Consider the following 17,938-nt stretch of genomic DNA (forward strand, 5'->3'; position numbering starts at 1 on the left):
TGGTGCCAGACCGGACTGTTTCCAGCTGCTAACACAGAATGAACTTAAGACTCACAAAAGCAAAGCCACTGGGCTATAACGACTAAAGAATAGATATACAATCTTTAGTGCAGCGACTGAATCGGTGAGTCTAGAGAATCCGGGGCGCTGCCCGAGTCACCCAGCGTTTCTGTCCGTCCTCCTGCCCAACAGCAAGAGAAAGGCCTCCCTCCGCATTAGCAACCAGCCGCGGATCCGCCGGCGCCCCCCAGTCTCCGCCGCAAACCGAGTTGCCGGAAGCAGTTTCTCTGCTGCCTATTGGCCCGTCACAAGACGAATCAATCAAGACTGCGCATCGGTAAATCCCGCCCCCACCCGGAACACGCACACGCACAACCGGGGCGTTCAACCGAACCCGGCGGCGCAAAGCCTGCTAACACGCCTGCGCGGGCGGGCTGCCCCGGAAGCAGTTCTTTGGCCGGTGACACGTAGCAACAAGGCTACTGCAGGGTCTGGAACTGTGTTTGGGGGGTTACGAGGGGCCGCTGAGCTGCAGCCGCCGCCGCTGGAGCGTTCGGTGAGTGTCCCCGGCCCGTGTACCCCTTTCGGCCTCTGGCATCAGTTGTGCGAGCCGGCTGCCTGGTCTGTTAGCGCGAGCTCTGGTCTTTTCCCCCAGACCCCCCACTCCCCCCAAGACCCAGGGCCGCGCCCACGCCGCCCCTGTTTTCCATCTAGGTGAAGCGGCTCCTCCGCCGGACCTCGCCCCTGCCTCAGGCCTATCCGCTCCCCAGGGTCCAGAGGTCTTCTAGGATCCCCACCCCACCCTCGGGCCCCCTCCAGATGTGGGTCCCGGTTCCCGAGACGCTTTCTGTCTTCTGGGGGCGTTCGCTTAAGCAGAAGACCACAGGCAGATCGAGCAGGACCTAGCGTGTAAACAATGTTTGCCCTCTCTCTCCTGTTGCAGATCGTTTGCAATGTCAGGCTTTGACAACTTAAACAGCGGTTTCTACCAAACAAGTTACAGCATCGACGAGCAATCTCAGCAGTCCTACGACTATGGAGGAAGTGGAGGACCCTACAGCAAGTAACTTTTCAGCTTTGGCAACTTACTTAGTCTATAACTAGCGGACGAATGTATTCAGAATGCCTGATTCTACCTTTAAAAAAATGGATATGTGAACTTAGTCTATTCAGGAATGTGATTTTTTTTATTATTTTTATATTACATTTGGTTAGTGTTAGGGTTAACCTGTTTATAATTTGTTATTTTCTGAAAGAAAGTCTTCTAGTGTGCCAAAGAAAGATAAATAGTTCGTCGAAATAGTGTTTACAAGTGGTTTGGGTAGGTGCTTTGGGTACCTAGAAAAATTAAAGGCTTTTTTGATAGCTTATTTGGTAGGTGAGTCAGTGTGGTTTCAGACTCTATGAACAGCTGTTGAAGGAGCTCTGTGACACAGGTTAGCAGTGTATGCTCCCCATTATGAGTCACCTAGTGACTTTGATGTGGCAGTTGATGGTCATTTTTATTACTCTTCATACTGAGGTATGATGGCTGGTACCAGAGAAGTGATCAGTTTATGGTTGAAGAAGAGATTTCAAAGACTTTAGGTTCTGAAGTGTTAACAATAAGATCCTCTCTAATCTCGGGTGTTTGGGGTATTTCGAAGGCTTTCAGCCACTCGCTTCTAGACCTGTCCTTAGTCCCTTGGGATGATGAGATGGATCTTACTGGTCTCCCTCTTGAACATGGGAGTGTCTTGTGCTTGCCCCTCTTCAGGTAGCCTTATATTCTGAGAATCTTACAGCAGTGCTGGGCCTGTTTTCCAGAATTGCATGGATATACTCCTACATACCCATATAAACGTGCATATAACTTCATGCAACTTATGTGTCATTGGTGTACAGCTATAGATCTTGAATTCAGGTTTCATGGAGAGTCTTCTCGGACAAGAGCAGAGGAAAGCAATGAGTCCAGTCAGTTCATGAGATACAGACTCTTCTAGAATGTATTTATTTTAGTATGTGTAAATAGATGTGCCTAAACTTTTTTAAGTACAGAGAAAATTCTGGCTGTTTTTTTTTATAACCTAAAGGTTATTTGAATCTACTTAATTTGAGACATAGATAGACAGATAGATTTTGTGTGTGTGTTTTGTGTGTGTGTGTGTTATACTGTCCAAGTTAACCTGTTGAGTGAAGTTTGTAAAAATTTCCTCTAAGAATTAGGATTTTTTTTTTCTATTAAGTTCTCAACTGTATGCCCGTTATTTCTTCCAAATCGGTTAACTGGGCAGAGTTAGAAAATAACATATTAGTGAGATCTTTGTGTATTTGAGACCAAATGGATGTAACTTTGATCTGAGTCCACCTGAAAAATCCCTAAACACCCAGAACTTTGAAGAGCCTGACACTGTATGTCAGCCTTTTTTTGGCCAAATAATTTTTTATCTTTAGACTCATTAGAAGTTTTCCAGTTGGAGTGCAGTTTTACAGGTTAATCTCCTTCCAGTTTTGTGACCTGACCATGTTTCTGTAACTTAACTCTGACTTGTCCTCTCATTACCCTCCACAATCATCTGATGTCGCTTTATACATGGCAGTTACGTGTTGCTGAGTACTCTCCTCCCATTGTAACCAATTCATATGCCAGTAAGCATCGCTTTGTACTAGTGGACGTTGTTTACCTCACCATAGCTATCAGCTGGAACACACAGGTTTATGAATTATGTTTGGAAAAACAAAAGTAATGATACAGAAGCATTTCTAATGCTGTCTTGAAAAATTAAATTTATTTGCTTCTATACGTGCCTGCGAATAGATCGGCCACCTAATTATATTTTGAATATTATCGCGGCTTACCAACTCATGTTCTTTTTGCTTCGCTAACTTGTTAACAGAAATCAGTGATAGCTTTAGTTAGGGGAAGTCTAGGTTCAGGTAGCCTACTCTCTGGAATGCCCTAAAGTTTGATTTGTTAGCTTTGCTGCAGTTCTGCAGTTGCCCGTGAGATGAGCTTTGACATTTTCTGGGTTCCTCTTACTTGTATTTCACCGTGTCATTTGAGTAGATCCCATGTAGTTTTCTAGATAAGCCCCTAAAATTTTAATACCAATCAGTTATTTTTAAAAAACTGAGAGTTGTTATATTTTTACCTTTAACTTATCTGATAATATCTTTATGAACCATTTTTATGAACATAAGTAGACAGCCTGTGGTAAGAGGTTTTATCTTTGCTGTTGCTTATTTCAACGGCACACAGAACTTATAACAATACTGATTTAGCATATGTTACTTTGCCTGCTATGAGAGCGTTGCTATAAAAACCATGCATGCCATAGCACAGTTTGGTTTCAATCCACTGTGACTCAATGGTGGGAACAGGTCCTGGCAGGCCAGGGAAGCAGTAAGCCCCACTGTGCAGTCTCATTGACACTGCATTTGGAAAATGGGATGACAGCCCCACCTCTGGGGTGGGCTTACTTGCAGCACCTCTGGTTTGTAATCAGTGGTGCTCACTGTGAACTCCATGCTCTACAGGATTCTTAGGACACGTTTTAGAGATCTTCTAAATTCAGAAGTAGTTTCATAGCAACATTATTTTGTGCCTTTCAAATACACTAACAGTTGCACTTAGGTTGTAGAAATAATGTTTGCCCTGCTGGTACCTGAATCTGAATAAGGAAGTAGTGTTGTGCTTGTCGTCACCATATGCTTGAGAAAGTGGAGTAAGGCAGTTTCATTTAAGGATCCCAATGAAGCAAGAAGAATATGATTATTATTCGGTCCTGGCCCTTAGTACACGTCTCTTTAGTGCTGGGTGTCACACAACACTTCTCTTCCATACTGAAAGAACACTGTCTCTAGGAAGATACACAGGCTGCTTAATCTGCTCACTGAACCACTTGGGGCCCATATTCATTTGAAACAACGGACACACTGTGTTTAGTCAGAATTCTGTACTTTGTAGATAATTTTTCAAAAATTAGTAAATGAACCTGTCATTTCAAGGAAAATAGCTTCTAGTACTTGTTACCAATCACCAATCCCAAATTTTTAGACAAAATGAGGATTTTGGAACACTAATAGCTTCTTAGCAATTGAACATTTTGTTCTTGATGAAATTGGGAACAATTTTAACAAATGTGATTTTCTAATGTTTAGAATTGAATATATATAATATTATAATATAAAATATTTTTAAGTAGCTGCCCATTCAAAGTGCAAGACAGATCAATATATTTTAATGTAGCTAGTACATAAAAAATTTGTTGTTTTAAGTTCTGTGTTGCAAATTGAATTAAAACTACTGTTTTGTTTCAGGTTTAAAGGTAGCATTAAAAATATTAATGGCCAGGTATGTTAGTGCATACCTGTCGTCCCAGTACTCAATAGACAGGTGGATCTCTATGAGTTTGAAGCCAGACTGGTCTATGGTGTGAGCTCCAGATACGCCAGAGCTATTTTATTCTAATGTTATTTTAAATGAATTCATTTTTATTTATTATTATTAGTATTATTATGTTTCTTCTTGAGACATGTTTTCTCTTTGTCATAGTCCTGTCTTTGAACTCACTTTGTGAGCCTTAAACACAGAGATCCTCCTGCCTCTGCCTCTTAAAGGTGTGTGTCACCACCCAGCTGAATTAATAAGTATTTTAAACAGCTAAATTCCTTGATAGTGTGTATTGCTAGTTAAGGCTCCTGAAGGCACTCTAAGACTAAAGCATTTAGAACTGCTAGCTATACTATTCTCCCTGGGTTCTTTTGTATTCCTCCCTCCCTCCTTCTCCCTGCTTTCCCCCAGGAATAAACTACAATCCATTTCATCAGCTTGTAGAAACATATGTGTGGAAATTTTCTTGTGATGTCATGCATGGACTGTGATAAATGCTAACATATCAACCCAACAGCATATTATACTAAACCAGGAAAAGAGAATTGTTATCCTTGCTCATCTAGTGAACCCTGATAAAGGTTGTTCTTGTGTGAGTGTGTGTGCCCCTCAGAAGAAATCAGCATGTTGTCATTCCAGAAAAGCTGGGAAACTGCAGATTTGGAATGTGACTTTGAAGTAATCTGTGTAAGGAAGGATTGCCAAGTGGTGTTTGTTAGTTACTAAGAGTTGATGGCCACTGGAGTTAAATAACCTGGCTTTGAATTGTGGCACCACAGTGGCAAATTATTTTAGCCCAAATTTCAGTTTACATAGCTTTATAGTAAGGACAGTAGTAGACTCATTTCATAGAGTTGTAGTTAATATGAGACAGTTAACACTTACTAAATAATGCTTTGCACATAATAACAATGAATGAAAAATTTAGGACATTTGCAGTAGTTAAGATGTACTTCCTTATTGCAGTAACTTATTTTAGAATTAGCCAATTGATTTTTAGATTTTAGCCTTTTTATTCTTTGAAAGTGTTATTACATGTGCACAGTGTGTATTGGTCATCTCCATTCACCACCTTTCTCCAGCTCCTTGGAACTTCTAGTCATCTCTCTCCCAGCTGCGTGTCCTCTTTTTTATGGTTATTAATAACATCCTGAGTCTAATTAGTACTGCCTTATGCACATGGGTCATGAATAACTTGCCTGGTGGATGTGTCCTGAAAAAAACAAAGACTATTCCCTCAGCTGTCAGCTGCTAGTAACCAATAAGGGTGGAGTCTTAGGGGCCCCTCCCTGAACCGTGGTAGAATTTGTACAGGCTTGGTCAGGGAACCCCAGCGGCTGTCAGCTTATGTGTGCAACACCCAGGTCACATCCAGAAGTCAGCATTTCACAGCTTCCCCCATGTTTTCTGGGTCTTACGTTCTTTCTGCCTTTCTCTTAAGTTCTCTAAGCCTTGAATGATGGGACACTGATCTCGGGGCCCGACCACAGCAGGGTGTTCTCTACACTTGGCACTCTGAGCCTGCGAATTAACCACAACTCACTGCAAAAGAAAGCTTTCTCTGACCAAAACTGCAAGCAGCACCAGTCTATGTGTATAAGCACTAATGTTCAGAATGTAGTTTAATAATATGGGCTTTCAACAAAAGAACAGTACTGGGTTCCCCCTATATCCTATGATGTTTCCAGCCATGGGCTTTTGACCAAGTTTATGGTACCAGACATGAAATCCTGCCTGTGGTGGATATCCAATCAGAAAGTAGTTAGTTATTCCATAGCCGTTATTTCACTATTGCATGGTGGGCACAGCTTGCCAGCAGGTCAGGGTTATATCACTAGCTAGTCTCAATAAATACTAAATGCTTCCTGACATATTTAAAGGTACAGCAGTCTATATGAAAATTCTGCACTCTGCATCTTTTTAGTTCCAGGTTTCTTTACTTAGCAGCAGCTGTCGTTAGAAGTTTCGCGTGTGTACTCTGGAGATAGCGTAAGAAAAGTGTGTTTACTTTCTATAAAGTACACAATATGTGGTATTTTTGACATTATATTTTCCCTCACTATTTCTTGATTGTTATTTATCAGTAGACATGAAATTACTTCATCATTTTTAACAGATGCATTGTAACTTCTTATGCACATGTTGCATTATATTTACATATAGCTATTTCTCTCCTTTTGCTATTACAGTAATACAGTAACAGATTCCCCATTGAGAGACAAAACCGCATATTGTGCAAGTATACATTGTATGTACTATTAAAATCTCTAAAAAGGACTTTGGGTAGCTGAACATTTACCATTGCTTTAATTTTTTAAATTTAAGACAATTTAAAATTAGGTTTTTTTAAAAAATACTCTTAATGGCTATCATTACATTTTTGCATTTTTTTCAAGCAGAAACCAGAAGTCATCAAAAATAAGTTGGCTAAGTATTTCTAGGACTTTCTTTTTGAAATATCTTTAAAATAATTATTTTAACTTCATACCACTCAGTATATAATTAGATTAGTCCACTGAAATGCTGGACATATGGTAAGACGGGTATTTCCAGATAGTACTTTAATGCAGTCCTGTTTTGTCCAATCACTAAAATGTCAGGGCAAAGTTCTTCCTGAAGACTTGGGATTCGGTGTAGATCCAGTGAGGCAGCAAGCGTACAGTAACTTTGAACATTTTAAAGCACGACTCAAACACAAGATGACCTGAGGACATTGTGTTCTATTCAGAACGCTGTCACAGAGAACATGCTTGGGTCCCTGTCCCCCCAGTTTGAAACTGGTGTTCCTTAGACAGGTCTTCTCATTTGCAAACTATCATACTCTGATGTGTAAGAAAGAATAATGATTCCATCTGTGTCCAAATTGTGGAAAATATAGTCAGGTCTGTCACCCCAGATCTTTATTTATCTGCAGCATACATTTATTTCAGAATATATTGTGATATTCTCTCAGTGTCACGAGGGGAAAAAAAATAATCCTGACTGTTTTTATTTGTTGATATCCTGATGTTTATAAGTATGGTAGTTCTTCTGCTTATATGCTGACAGCCATAAGAAGATTCTCTGTAAGAACATCCTTCTTGTCGATCTGTCAGTCATAGTCTCAGCACTGTTTCTTTGTGGCTATACTAGAGAGAGGTTTGGAAGTGACTGGGCATTCTTTAGCTGTCAAGGAAAAAAAAGAATCTGGGAATACTACCAATTGGTTAAAATACTAAGAGTAAAACTTACAAATTTCCTTTGATGTACAGGCAGTATGCTGGCTATGACTACTCGCAACAAGGCCGATTTGTCCCTCCAGACATGATGCAGCCACAGCAAACATACATGGGGCAGATTTATCAGCCGACCCAGGCCTATCCTTCGAATGCCCCTCAGCAATTCTATGGAGACAGCTTTGAGGAGGAGCCTCCATTGTTAGAAGGTAGGATGGAATGGTTCAGGCTGTCTGAAAAGCATGAGGCCAGGCATATTTTCCATTTTAAAGTAGTTAGAATTTTCCAGGATCTCTGTAAACGTCACTGGTTTGGCATCCTTAATTGGAAAGTCTGAAATGCTACCTGCTCCCTTTGTTTTCCCTGAGACAGGATTGTGCTGTGAGGCCAAGGCTAACCTGAAACTTGCAGCAGTCCTTCCTCAGCCTCACAGATGCTTGACTATAGGTGCAAGTCATCATCCTTAGCTTAAAACAACTTGACTATTATATTGATGTTAAAGCTTTGAATTTCAGAGCATTTCAGATGTTGGATTTTGAGACTAGAGGTGCTCAGCATATGCCCTTGTCTCCAGTCGGTTTTGTGAACCAAGCCTGAGTTGGAGATTTTTTTCCTTTCTATGAAAAAAACAGTAGCTAGCTTAATAAATCAGGAACTTATTAAGAGGAGAGTTTATATTGGGCCAAAAGGGATCATTTCTTTGAAGAAGTAATATTTAATATAACTGTGAGCATCGACTTTTATTTCAGATTATTTATATTCTGCCCATGGAAGATATGAAAGCAATTAGAATTGTATTTACAGTTCTATGTGGAAATAAACTAATAGAACTGTTGATTGCATAAAACATGGTGGTTCTCAAATTATATTGTAGAAATCTGAACACAGATGCCTAGGTTCATAATTGTATCCACTTCCGTGGGGTCCATGGATATTCCTGAAGCCCCAGGTAAAGAATCCTTGTGTTAGCTGTGTCCACATGTTCTTGTACTCTGAATATGAGGTAGAGTGTGTCTGTTTCACCGTGCCCGTATCCTTTCTAAAGCAGGGGTTTGGCGTCAGTGCAATCAGTCAGAGCATTCATGTAGAATGCTCGAGAGGAGACTAAAGTATCATTGACCATTGCTGCGCACTTTGTTCCTGTGTCGTGTTCCAGCACTGATTCTAGAAAACATCACAAATCCTAAAATTCATAACAGCAGTTTCCTGTGCTGAAGACGGTTTTGAAACGGAAAGTGTAGCTATTTGTCTTTGATACTGTGGAGTAATGAGCTTTTAAATGTAAAATTTTTTTAGGTAAATTTATATAACTCCTAATGATATATCTCAAACTCTGATATCCTTCTTTTCTCTTTATCTTAGAATTGGGTATCAATTTTGATCACATCTGGCAAAAAACGCTGACGGTGCTGCACCCCCTGAGAGTGGCTGATGGCAGCATTATGAACGAGACTGACCTGGCAGGACCTGTGGTGTTTTGCCTTGCCTTTGGAGCCACGCTGCTACTGGTAAGACTAAAGAAGGGTTCTAAATACTCTACCAGAAGTTGTTGGAACCCGAGTCTTTGATAGGTTTTAGGATATATTGAGTTTTTTGGATTTATACAAATTCCTTATTTGTCTATCAATAGTAAGTATTGTGCAACATATGTAACAACAGTTTTTTAGCCAATGTAGGAGACAGAATACAACTATAACCATAGCCTTGAGAGACTGAAGCAGGAATATTATGAATTCTAGGCCAGGCTGGGTTACATATTAAGGTACTGTTTGAAAGAGGAAAAAAAAATATCGTGTAAGAAGTAGTTCAAGGGAAAAATAAGAAAAAAGTAAACATCAGAATTTCTTATTTTTAAGAAATTGACAATATTTTTTATTGTTGTTGCATTTTTAAGAGAAAATAGAGGTAGTGGTTTTATTGTTTTAACTTGTCCTAGTTTGGTTTATGTCGTGTGGTAACACACCCAGAGGACTTAGGGCTGGGGACTTAAAGCAGAAGTGATCATTTTAGCTCCATTCTCAGTTCTAGTCCGTTCATCACTGCCTGGATGGCAGGATGTCCACCACTTCAGATAATCTATTCCATCCACAGTCTAGAGCAGACAGAAATAGATGCATTCGTGTCCCCCACAGCTCACCTTTTCTACACAGCTCAGAACACAACGGCAGGCAATTGTGTCAACCTTTCCCTCACAGACCTGCCCACAGGCTAACCTGGTGTGGACAGCAGTCACTGAGACCCCCTTCCCAGGGGATTGTAGGCTGTGTCAGATTTAAGTGTCTAGCCCTAGGTCAGTGTTTTATTATACGGCTTTCCTGTACATTTTAACTCCTAGTGAATTAAAATATTAAAGTGGTAAGTTTTTGTCTCTACTTCCAAGTTCTCCAGGAATATTAAAGTGCATTGAAAGAAAATTTTGCTATTTGTTTTCACTGAGTCTGAATTACAAGAGCTAAAAAATGTAAGTGATAGAAAATGGTATCTGTAGCTGGAAGACCTGGTCTTATACACAGCACTCAACTTAGCCGTTGACCTGGCAGTTGAGTCCTTCACATCCGTCTGGTGGATACTAACCCGTGCTGCCCACTCACCTAGCAGGGCTGCTTTGATGTGCCACCACACCCAACTCGTTTTGAACTAAAAAACATAGGCAGCTGAGTCTTACACCTATAATCTTAGCATTTGAGAGGCTGAGGCAGGTGGATTTCTGACTTTGAGACCAGTCTGGATTAGAGTGAGACCCTGTCTCAAAATAAAGGATGGGGTATACAACAATATTTTGCAAAGCTAAGAGCACTGTCCCAGGTAGAATTTATTGTTTATTACCCCACTAATTTTCTCATTAGTAAACTCGGCTTCTTCAAAGTGCCACAGCCAATATCAGATATTTACAGGTAAACACCACATTCAGCAAAGGCCTCAAGATTTAGTCTTATATACCAAAAGTTTCACAAAGCAAAGATTCTGTTTGGGATTTCTCTGCACTCTTTTTTTCATGAGAGTTTTCTTTTTCATGTGGGAAGGTTGTAATTTAGCTCGTGATTGCTGTCTGAAAACCATTCAGTAATTTGTATCTTAGACAAGGTCTCATTTCCTGCCTGGTCTGGAACTCACTGTGTAGATCACTTTAGACTTGAACTCAGAGATCTGCCTGCTTCTGCCTCCTGAGTCTGGAAATTAAAGGTTTTTGCCACCATGCCTAGCTAATATCTTTTATAAAAGTAGAACTTCCAAGGTGTATGCTTTTGTTTTTAATCAGAGTACTGTAGAAGTCAACATGGAATTTGGAAAAACAATGAAAAGAAAAAAGCTCCTTTCCATCATATTCACCTGGTCTTCTCACCCTCTTCCCTGGGCTCTGCCTTTTCACTTTTCCTAGATTGTTTCCTCTTTTATTTGCTCAGTTGTATATCAAGCTTAAATGCCAACAAGAAATACAGTGAAATATCTGTGTTGGGAAGTGGTATATGAAAGTTAAGAAGCATTTGAAGTTAGGACCTGCGCAGATTCAAGCCAGACAGGGTCCCAGCATTGAGGGAGAAGTGGGCATGGACTTCTGCTCCTGACCCAGAGGCTGTCTGCAGTTGATACTCAGTTGAAAGAGAAAATGTAGTCGTTTCCAGTAGATTCTCACTGGATATATTAACCCACTTCAGGGAATGGCCCATGCCCAGGAGTAGAGAGGGGGCTAACACAAAAGGAACTCAATGCTATTTTTGTAGACTTTGTCTCACACGACTTTGCTTGGACATTGTTTTTTTTTGTTTTGTTTTGTTTTGGTTTTGGTTTCTTATTGGTCTTTTGCTTGAATATTTTGGTTTCCAATTTTGTGGGTTTGTGTGTATGTGTGTTGTATATTTGTGTTTGTTTGTTTTAAAGATGTAAAGAAAGGGTATAGAGTAGTGTGGGGAGGATCTTGGAGGATTGGGAGAGAAAAAGTGTACTCAGAATATATTCTATGAAAGCAATTTTTTTACTAAATTAGAAGAGTGTGGAACCTCTCTACTTTGTCCCCTACAATGCACCTCTGTAGATTTTGATGCTTGTGAATTGAGTGTTTTATGCATGTGTCATTTAATGTGAAAATGAGGCCCAAATGACAGTTTTTATTCTAATCTATTTTTTTTTCTCATAGGCTGGCAAAATCCAATTTGGCTATGTATATGGAATCAGTGCAATCGGATGTTTAGGAATGTTTTGTTTGTTAAATTTAATGAGTATGACAGGTGTCTCATTTGGTTGTGTGGCAAGTGTCCTGGGGTATTGTCTTCTTCCCATGATCCTGCTGTCCAGCTTTGCAGTGGTATTTTCTTTACAGTAAGTACTGATCTTAAACTCAGATTTAGTAGGCCAGTTCTGTATAGTAGTTTTTATTTCATCTTCAGTTTGAGATAAAACCCTGATACAGAAAACCTATCTCTTGTGCCTCATATAGATTTGAACTCTGCTCTGTGTGTTTTGGGTGACAAACAATGAAGGTGAAATTGAGATTTGAAGTCTTCTGTACTATCTCAGTTTTACCTGTGATCAAAAATTGTACTACTTGTATGTTTACCAATACCATAGCAACAATGAAGTGAATAGTTCTGGTCATTAAATAATACATGGAAAAGTTCAGTTCATTCATATGAAAATCCTGTTTAGCTTCCTTGATGTTCTGGTTCTATTAATCTTGAAGCAGTTGGGCTTCTTGATAACATATGATTAGAAAACACATATGTAGTAGTGGGGAAAGGGAATGCTGATATGAGTGGAGAGAGATCCTGAAAGCTATTGAGCATCCTAACCATGACAAGCAAGCCAACCCAAGTACCAGTAGTGCCAAAGCAGGGAAGTAGCTTAAAGGAGCAAGATAATTACACTGTTTACATTAAATGGTTGGGTATTCTTGAAGTCACTATGCAAATACATTTCTGAGTTTGACAAAATAGTCTTGTTTCTGCATATGTCTGTATGTGGATTTTAGAATGTCTTGAGGCTTATCCATTGCTCTCCAGTTGTGCTAAGCCTTGTGGTTTCCACAAATACATAATCTGGGGTAGTGTGGGGCTGCGTTGGTGCCTCTTCTGCAAAACAATGAATTAAAAATCCCTCCCTTTCACAATAGGGTATAGTTGTAGTTTGGATTGGTTTTCAGTATCTAATCTTACTCATCTTTCCCATGTTTTTTGTTTGTTTTTTCCCTGCAGAGGAATGGTAGGAATTCTTCTCACTGCGACAATTATTGGCTGGTGTAGTTTTTCTGCTTCCAAAATTTTTATTTCTGCATTAGCCATGGATGGACAACAACTTTTAGTGGCATATCCTTGTGCTTTATTGTATGGAGTCTTTGCCCTGATTTCCGTCTTTTGAACTGATTTGTCTGGGATGTGGATATCAATGGGCCGAATTCACAAAATGGACATTGGACTCTTAAAATTGGACCAGCAAACTCCTGCAGTGCAGCTCTTGCCAATTACCAGTAGCCTGGAAGCAGCAGAAGTAGACGAGTCTTTGCTCGTTTGTACAGGACAGTTGAGCCTTGTGTGGAGTCATCTGCAGACGACTAGCTCTGCGTGTTTGTTCTTTCACAGCTAAGAAGTACAGTTTCTTTCCTGATCCTGCAGCCCTTGACAAACAACTCTTTTCCTTACAAATTATATTATGATGTTTTTGATAGATTTTTACCAACTGGGAAACGAACCACAAAGCTGATAATCTTTCTCAAAAACAACCCAGTTACAGTAAAGAAGTAACAAGTCTTAATGCAGAAATATTTTTTCAAGCAATTAGGAAAGAAAATACTTGATATATCCTCAAGTTAAGTGCACTGAACTAAAGCTGAACAAAACAAAATCCCAGCGCAGAGCTTTCTGAGTTTGCACTTCAAATATTTGACATTCCTGTAAATCGTCTCGTGAAATCTGTGCTGAAATTCAGAGATACAAGCAGTTCACAGTCTACCTCGTGGAGATGATATGTGAACAGCTATTTAGACATTAATGTCAACTAATCTGGATGCTTAGTTCTGTCCACATGTCCCAGGAAGAAGAAATCTTTAACTTTTTTTTTCTTTGAGAAAAAAAAATATTTAAAATTTCACAATTTCAGTATTGCAGTTATCAATGTATAGTGAATTTGATGCTATTAAATTTTTTCCCAATTAACTCTGCTGTTGTGTTTATTTTCACTAAACTACTGCTCTGTCTTTTTTGTTGTTGTTGTTTAGGGTTTGATTTTGACTCATGATTTAAATCAAGTTTTAAAAATAGAAATCATCTAGTATAAAACCAGACAAACATGAAATGAGAACCAGTTTACTTCAAATGACAGTGTTAGTTCCTGATTTTAAACTCACGTGGTTTGTATCATTATAGTATCTGATAAGAGAATTTATAGGAAAATGCTGTATATCTTATGGACTCGTGACTTTAAAACATCTCAGATTCTGGACAGTATTCAGTAGTTATGAGCAAGGATGGAATGGAAAATAAAATCTGATCTTTTTTTATAAAAGGAGGCCAGCAGCCAAAAGACAGGTGCTAGCCTAGCGTGCTTTACTTTAGAGTGGGGTTGTCGAGCTGCACACACATGGTCTTCCTTTGTTCTTACTCTTCTGGGTTTAGATACTGCTGGTGAGTTTCAGGCACATTTTCATACTCAATCTATTGATTTGGAAGCATGTCTCCAGTTTTCACGGTCCCTTCCCCCTTCTCTGGTTGCTCTGTTTGCTTTGGAGTTGAATGTTGAGGCAGGCTCACTTGAAGCCCAGGCTGACCTTGAACTCCTAACACTCATTTTTAGTTCAATTTACATAGTTCTTATTGAGGCAAATTTGTGAATGTCTTCTGTTGATATGTTGCTTTTTATAATGAATAAGGTAATGCTTGAGAAATTATCTCATACTTGGTTGTATTTAACTCACTGTTAACCAATTCCCCAAGTAGATCTAATCTTTTTATTATTTGTTGCTTCCCTTCATCAAATTTTTTTTTATTTAAATCATTCTATGGTTTTATGGTGGTGTTGGCTATGTTTTATTTAAATGCATTTGTATGCTACTGGCATACAATTTATTCCGATGCTCAACGAAGCAGTTACTAACATAATAAGATATTTAACCTTTAATTATTTTTCTATTAAAATGGTTACGTAGTGGAATTGCATCAGATACATGATTTAAGAATTTGCTTAGCACATTAATTATACATATATAATCCTATCTCATGAAACTCTAAATAAAATCAACACATATTAATTAAAATGTAACCATGTTTATGTATATGTTGAAAACTGATATAACATGTTTAATGTGTGTGACAGTCTTTTTGTTGAGCATTTAGCATAGCTTAAAGTTCACCATTTGAATAATTGAAAGCCGCTATGATTGTAACAGATTGACACATTTTACACCTCACTGTTGGTCTTATACCCAGTGAGTAGAGTAGTAAGTCCAAGGTCGTATTTTACATGTGGTTGGTTAATTATACCTAAATGCTTATTTTACATCTTTGCTGTAATTCTGTATTGCCTAGTTTTCAAGAGCCATACTAGGTTTGTAGACGAATGTCATTCTTCATGTGTGGCACAGAGTTTGCTCATCTTTTGAAATCAGAAAATCTACAAAATGATGTTTCATAATACCATTTTTGTACATTTATATAAGGAATGTTCGTATCAATGATATGTCATTTGTGGGTAGAACTGGATAGAGCTGGATAGAGCTGGAGTTCATCGTGTTAGATGAACTAAGTAATGCTTAGAAGGAAAACTGTCAGGTGTTTCATGGAGAATAAAATGGAGAAAGTGAAGCAAGACCATTGTCAGATAATAGAGAAAAGTGGGGAAGGGCAAGGGCTGGGTGCTATAATGTCGGGAGATGTGGAGGACTCTAAAGTTTTATTCCCCTCTCCATTTTAACTGGATCTTATGTAGGATTATAGGCCTGCACCACCACTCCTGATTAGAAATGCATAAATTAAAAAACTCATCAAATATTGATATATATTAAATTTTTGAAGAATGTTTCTAATGAAGAGTTTGGGCAGACTGAAAATAATATATAATTGGCATTTTCTAAGTGTGTATCATACCTCATAGTTGTACTCAACTATGCTCCAAAGCCAATTAAGGTTTGCGGAGACAAAGTTCAAGACCAAGGCTACATAGAGAAGAGAGAGTTTGTTGGAGGCTTGCAGTTGCGCAGTTGAAGAGAGTCCTTGACCATCACAGCGGGAAACATGGTAGCTAGCAGGGAGGCATGGTACCTGGAGCACTACCTGAGAACTCACATCCTTTATGCTAAGTAGACATGCAGAGGATTAGACCAAAACTGAGAGTGCTATGGGCTTCTGAAACCTCAAAGCCCAACCCCAGGGACACATCAACAAGGCCACATTTGCTAATCCTTCCTACACAGTTCCACTGGGGACCAAGCATTCAGATGCGAAGCTGTGGTGGGGCCATTGTCATTTAAATCATCCCAGTTCCTCTTTAAAATTATTCAGTTGACATTATAGTGCCTGCTCAGAAGGGCACCTTTAGTTCTGAAATTATGTCATCTTCCCCTATGCAAATAAAAAAATCTAGACCTTTGAAAAGAAGATGAGTTCCGGAAGTTACATATTCTCAAGGATACTGAGACAATAACAAAGTGACAAAGATTGAGACTGTATTTGAAGATTTCTCCTGTCAACGTCAAATACAAGAAGCAGGCTCACCTAAGCAGTGCCAACATCCAACCTGTTCTTCATTGTTCATCAAACCCCAGCTGCTAGTCACTATACGCTCTCCATTTTATAAACCCCAAGACATTTTTAAAAATAAAGGCTTAATTTCTCAAGCAGTTTATCTCATTTCATGCTTGTTTTAAAACCCAAACTTTAGAATTAAAACATGTACTATCAAAAGCCAAAACCAAAAGTACTTTTTCATAAGTACCCTTCATATTTATATGAGTTAACAAGCATAGAATTGTGTTTCTGACGGAGTGGGGATGACAAGTTGTTATTAGCAGTATCATAAGGAAGAGTTGGTTCCTGGTGCTTTTTATGGGTGGATGAGAAAGATCTGTCTAGCTTATCCCCCAATATGACCTGATTCCTCATTATTGTCAAGCCACCTAAATAAAGCCCAATCTCTGGTATAGGCAGTCAATTCCTCTCTACTATCCATGAATTGCCATTATTCAGCACCAAGTCAGGGTTTTGTTTTTTTTTTTTCTGTTTTTCTATTACTTGGGTTTTCTGGAGCCTATCCTGGAACTAGCTCTTGTAGACCAGGCTGGCCTTGAACTCACAGAGATCCACCTTGTATTTTAAACTGTTGCTTTACTCATTCAACCCTTAGAACTAGGCAATAGGGAAATTGAAATTTTAGTTATTGAGTTATTGATATTTAAGGGCTTGCAGAGTTTCTATTCAAAAGTATAATTAACAAATGTCTCTGAATAGTTACTCCCCCCCCCAAAAAAAAATATCCCTGGAGCATGAGCTCCGGTGGCAAGAGAGTGGCTTTTGCATCACAGGTAGAGATAATTCCCCTGGCCGTGTGCCTCAAGTCCCACTCCAGTTAATGAGAACATCATCTGCTGATGGAGCACAATGTCCTGTGTTTGTGCAAATACATTAAAATGATTACTTACTCAAATGAGGACTAATTAAACAGAGCTGTTCTAATTTAAAAGCACAAATACTTTCCTAAGCACATTAGGTTCTAAAAATCAGCTATTGCATTTTTGTGAGCTTGAGTAATTAGGCTTGCCTTGTGTAAATAAACTTAGTTTATTTCTGAAGTTAACACTGAATCTTCAGAAAGTTTACAGGGTGAAAAGTTATGTATCAGTCTTTTCAAACTTGTGCCATGCTGGGCGGATGCATGCATTGTATGGAAAAGCAATCAAAGTGAGCCATGGAGAACAAGCCTGTAAGCAGTGTTCATGACCACTGCTTCAGTTCCTGTCTCCAGATCCCTGCCATGAATTCCTGCCCTGGCTTCCCTTCATGGGCTGTAAGTTGTAAGATGAAATGAACACTGTGCTCCCCAAGTTGCTTTTGATCATGGTGATTATAACACCAATAGAAAGCAGGCTAGGCCAACCCTCAGAAGAAACCCTGTCCGTCCTGACACCATACGACCCTGTTCCCTGACAATCACCAGTTCTCTTTCTGGATTTGTCTGCTCAGAAGCATGCATGTGATGTTTGTTCTGATTGCTTTTGCTTAAAAGCAAACATAATGATTTCAAAGTTTCATTAAAGAAAAGCACTTAAGGGCATTGTGACACAAACCGAACACTGAGATTTACTTAACCCTTTTTAATGACTGACTGTGTCACTTGTTTGTTTGAAGGCTAAGTTGGCCAGTCTCCTATT

The 17,938-nt window shown here is 39.2% G+C and overlaps 1 protein-coding gene across 1 annotated transcript; it reads left to right on the plus strand.

Moving 5' to 3' along the window:
* Positions 1 to 396: 396 nt before the first annotated feature.
* Positions 397 to 13,733, plus strand: Yipf5 (Yip1 domain family member 5). Its single transcript, XM_048419327.3, has 6 exons — positions 397 to 556; positions 944 to 1,063; positions 7,624 to 7,796; positions 8,950 to 9,095; positions 11,723 to 11,904; positions 12,777 to 13,733. The coding sequence occupies exons 2-6, from the start codon at positions 954 to 956 to the stop codon at positions 12,937 to 12,939; spliced, it is 774 nt and encodes a 257-aa protein (XP_048275284.1). The 5' UTR covers positions 397 to 556; positions 944 to 953; the 3' UTR covers positions 12,940 to 13,733.
* Positions 13,734 to 17,938: the final 4,205 nt, after the last annotated feature.

This window comes from Myodes glareolus, chromosome 13 (genome assembly GCF_982192425.1).
Source record: "Myodes glareolus chromosome 13, mMyoGla1.1, whole genome shotgun sequence".
NCBI lineage: Eukaryota > Metazoa > Chordata > Mammalia > Rodentia > Cricetidae > Myodes > Myodes glareolus.